Source organism: Pterocles gutturalis, unplaced genomic scaffold (genome assembly GCF_000699245.1).
Source record: "Pterocles gutturalis isolate BGI_N339 unplaced genomic scaffold, ASM69924v1 scaffold32342, whole genome shotgun sequence".
NCBI lineage: Eukaryota > Metazoa > Chordata > Aves > Pterocliformes > Pteroclidae > Pterocles > Pterocles gutturalis.
In genome coordinates this window covers 61,992-67,009 of record NW_010116522.1, presented here as the reverse complement: position 1 = coordinate 67,009, position 5,018 = coordinate 61,992, and the positions used below count along the sequence as shown (strand labels likewise).

Here is a 5,018-nt window from a genome sequence, read left to right as displayed (position 1 = left end):
TCTAACGCTTATTTCTCCTGTATTTGTCTTACACACATACAATGTATTTGATTTACATGAAAAAATTGTTTGTATTAAACTGGCAAAGAGGCAAGTTTCACGTACCTCTCTGGTACCAAAAAGAGCATGAGACGACTTAGTATGCTTTTACACATAGGTGGGCATCACGAATAAGTGAAATATTCATTATATGTCTCCTTCAAAATCTGCAGGAATCCTCAATTTAATTAAGTATATGCATTTCAACAGGCAAACCGAATGCAAGAGTCACATCTTACTGAATAATTATACCTCATGACACATCAACCACGCAGTTTGTCTTCAAAACTAATACTGTGAAAAACTACTAAAAATACAGGAAAATAAGTTCTATATTTAATTAAAAGTAAAAAGAGCATAGAGGTTATGACATAACATCATAGAGGTTATGACACAAAATTATACAACACATACCTATAGTGATACACTCCTCTGTCACATACCGTGTAACACCGAGGTCACTTGTTCCACACTGAACCGACACATTCCAGAACATTATACGAAATGGGGTTCTCCATATGCAGGTTTTCTCCAGGATCCTCTTCACATGAATTGACACCAGCGTAACTGCTGTGACCTATTTTGTACAGTTACATTACAGTCCAGACCAGACCATATTTCTCTTGCTTTATCATCGTTTCTTCTTGTTTGAATTCAGATCAACATAGGGGACACTGAATTACAATTTCAAACCTGCAGATACAGCTGAAGGTTACCGCCTTACCTGCAGAAACCTTGCAGGTGCCTCACTCAAGCCTAACTGGTTATATGTAACTTGAGACAAGTCAATAAACAGGAAGACATCACTTCAAAGTTTTCTCTAATGCTAATAACAGTGACAGTTCCTTCTTGTCCCTCATCAACTTTGCTACCGGTAAGTGACCTGGTTTTGTTAAAAAAGAGAACCTGTAAACTTGAGTGTACAACTTACTTGTAAATGGGAAGGACACCTGTAAGCTTATTAGTTTGTTGTCAAGGAGCATTATAGGCTTCCAAAAGAAAAGAATGGAAGTTGAGGACCAACAGTCCTATAATAGAACAGGAGGCTTTCTAGGAAAAAAATAAGACCCTCTGATACAGACCCTATAATGAGAATCACCCCTATTAGTGGCAGGCTTTCTTCAGTTTCTGAGAGAAACACAAAGTGTCTTCTGCTTATTTTCTGGATAAAAGTTATGAGTTTAGAAAAGAATACTATTGGGATCCAGTGCTGGGTCTTAAAACTGAACATGTAACATACAGACATCCATGCAGAAGAATGGGATCCAAACCATTAGTAGGGAAGGTAGTGTTAATCACTGAATATATAAACATTTTCTATGCTAGTAATACTACTACTGTTATTCCTTTTTTGCTCTTCTGAGTAGAAAATCTACCATACAACAAACAGATTTGAGTCAACCATGAGATAAAGATAAAAGAATTATGCTGTACATTTCAGCAAAATTGTCCCCATTGCAGTTCAGAAAGAAGCTGAATTCTTTTCCCAGGAAAACTACGAGCAAGATGTCCTAATGCAAGTTCCTTTTACAAAACACTGACAGGACCAAAATGAATATCAACAGTTTATTAATGACAGAGCCTTAATATAAACTGCTGATAACTCAGGAATTTCATATGGAATCACCCTCTGAAGTTACAGTTATACTGTCTTTGTAGATATAAAATTCTTGGTTATCTAGCTGTAGTACAAGAGGACTTGTGGGAACTCTTTTCAAAAGATTTACTGCAGTAAACAACTCAATCTGATACCTGGAAGTATTTGATTGTTACTTAGTTGTAAAGCAGTATTTTTTCCAGTGCTCATCAACAAGATTAAGAAAACAAAGGTAGTTACGTGGGATGAAGAAATCAAGTAAGAAACATTCTGGGAATGAGACATTCACCAGAAAATCAAATACATGTTCACTGGGCAGTTGTAGCTGTGTGCACCATTCTGTTAAGATGTTTTTCCACTTGCCTTGCCAGTCACAATGATGAGTATGAATAATGTACTTAAGCTAAATTGCTCAAAGTTTTCACTTTGGTCTTGTTTCATGTAAACAAAAAAAAATGTCCTCCTCAATGCTCACACAGAGAGCATGACAGATTTCCCCAGTTTCTGTACCCATACATTTCATCATCTCAAGAACCAGTTCAAGTTAATGAGAAAGCTCTAAATAAAATGAGACAAAATCATGGTACAACAAAATGCAGAATTAAGAGCTGAATAAAATATGGCTAGATGCAATGAGCAGACAATCAGAATGACAAATTCTGCATGGATTCAAAGAATTTTAATGGAGTCTTGAAGCTTAGATACAGACAGAGTTGCAGACAGCCAAGGGTTCAGTTCCAGATGTCCAGAATTTCCAGGTAACATCATCAGTACCTAAGTTTCTAAGGCTGTAACTGAAAAGATTAAGTTTGCTTAAAACTTCTTTTTCTTTTTCTTGTTTTTCTTCTTTTTTTTTTTTTTTAATGAGGACAAAATTTTCCCAAAGTTCTTTTATCTCCAACTTCTTATTTTCAAGCTATATTTTACTTCAGGTGAATGTCTTTCTTTGGTTTTTATCCTACTAGTATATTAAAAAAAAACAGGGAGAGAAATGACATATGAACACATTACAGTTGTTTCTCTTGACTATGCTTACTAGTCAGGTGAGAAGTCTGGAGTTCGTACACGTACAAATAGAGTACTTTGGAACGTGAGATCCATTCTTCTCACATACACTGTAATTAGCTGTCAGTTTCACCATGGACATTTTCCATGTGCACTTTGAGGTAGTCATTTCTTGTAAACTTCTTGTGGCAAAGCTGGCATTCTGCCATCGGTCGATTGGGGTTGTGAGTCAGCTTGTGGCGGATCAGCATTTTCTTCAGGCTGAAGGACAGATCACAAACCTAAGGCAGCGAAGACAAGACAAAGACGAAAGAGGTCTTAAAACTTCTAATGTGTATAATGCTCCTTACATTACATCACTGAGGCCACAGCCACACATACCTGCAATACTTAATAAATGAGCTGGTCTTTGGAAGAATAACTCCTTCAGAGCGCACCTTAAATATTATTACTCTGTCTGGTATCTTTCAGTGTCGTATGTTAACAGTGGTACCACAAGCACAGAGGGGAAGAGAGGCGGAAAAAGAGGAAAAAAAAAAAAGATAAAAAAGGGGAAAAAGTCCCAATCTTTAAAATATCCACATACTGAGGTGTCCCAGTCACATTGTGGGTTTTTTAAAAACCTGTTATTCTGTCTAGGATGCAGCAAAAACTATGACAAAACCTCACAAGCCTCTGTCAATCCGACCTCAAAATAAATATTTCCTTCCCAGCCAGTTACAAGGAGGGAGGAGTGAGAAAAAAAGAGACTCTCAAGACTTCAAGAAAGGTTAATAATTATTATAGAAGAAACCTCATTGTTCCAGTCATCCTCTGCCTGGCTGAGAAAACAGAAGACATCTTGCAAATGAAGGTGCAATTCCTTTGCTATATTATCTGGTGTGCTACTTCCCTTCTTTCGCTATACTCCAAGAAGTCCAGTTCATTCTGCCATTTGAATAAATTGCAAGTGGGATGTGGGACTCCGCCATGCTAAAACCATAATTTCTTATAAAAATTCCTGTACTGAAGCCAAAATGAAAGGTTAGGAACGAGTTCAGTCAAGAGAAGTTAGAATAAAAAGTTAAGAATCTGCAGGCAAGACATCCAGCCCATTGAAATTGTGCACCTGTGCCACCACGTTCACCTTTCATCCAGGTACATATACGCACGAATTTCCCAGGGAAAAAGAAAAAATTAGAAAGCATGTTCCTGGTTTGACAAATGAAATATGCAAGAGTCATATAATTAAATAAGAATGAACATCCATAGGCTTGCAATCTTAGAATCCAGGTTCATTACAGACAAAAGTGTCTTCCTGAAGAGAAAACTCGGGGAACCCAGTACAATCCCTCTTTAGGAAAACAAAGTTTTAAATTCATAATGGTATCAAACTAGGAATGAAAATACTGAATGACTACTGACTCCTTTTGCAACCAAGACAAATAGAGCTGACTATCCGAGTAGATAATCTTGACCTATAGTATATCTATTTATGCCAATTAAGGCAAAACCACACAATGACCATAAAAAGGGCAACTGCCAGAAGCACGTTTTGTACCCAAAGTACAAGAACACTGTATGTGCTGTTGCAATGGAACAGTTTTGAATTTATGACATGACGTAATACTAAGGACTTTTATACAGCAGCTGTAACTCTCCAACATTTTTCCCCTAAATGTGTAATTACCATTTTCAGACCCAAGCAACAGCCACTCTTTTGTTATGTGACAGTGAACGTCACTAACAGCATCCACTGGTCACGTCTTAATATTGCTTTTGCCAAACACCATTTTCCATTCCTCTTCCACAGAATGCACAAAGTGGACTTATAACATTTTCTAATCATAACCATTGTGCTTGCTCACAAGTCTCAACATCCTAAAAGTACCATATACTTCTAAGTACAATATGTTTCTTGGAAGTCAGGAAGCCGATCAAGGATATATGCACATACAAGATACGCATATGTTCTGTGTATATTATGCACACTTCTTTATTTTTGAAGTGAACAGCTTATAACACAGACCTAAAGTACATTTTCTCATTTGTAATGCTCACATAACAACCAGTATAATGCATCCTGTTGTTCCTTCAAGGCTCTAGCATGTTCTACTACCTAACTTCTTCAAAAAGAAAATGGAATGCACAGGATCATTACTTAAAGATATGATACATCTTGTGCTGTGCTTATGCATAAAAGTTTTGGGGTTTTTTTAAGAGTTTGCTTCGTTTTTAAATTTTATAAGCAAGACTGACATTTTATAGATTTACAACCATGCTTGCTAACATGTACTTGGACTCTAATCAATCTCTTCAAAATGATCAAAGTTTTGATCGAGTAGGGAGGATGGAAAAGATTGACATTTGAAAGTAAGTGTAGGATCAACTAAAGGCA

The 5,018-nt window shown here is 36.7% G+C and overlaps 1 protein-coding gene across 1 annotated transcript in view; it reads right to left on the bottom strand.

Moving 5' to 3' along the window:
• Positions 1-2,535: 2,535 nt before the first annotated feature.
• The window catches only part of PRDM5 (PR domain containing 5), a 60,783-nt gene continuing 58,300 nt past the window's right edge, over positions 2,536-5,018 (bottom strand). Inside the window, exon 15 of the mRNA XM_010075543.1 lies at positions 2,536-2,922. Coding sequence (XP_010073845.1) covers positions 2,758-2,922 — 165 coding nt within the window. The 3' untranslated portion in view covers positions 2,536-2,757. The remainder of the gene's footprint in view (positions 2,923-5,018) is intronic.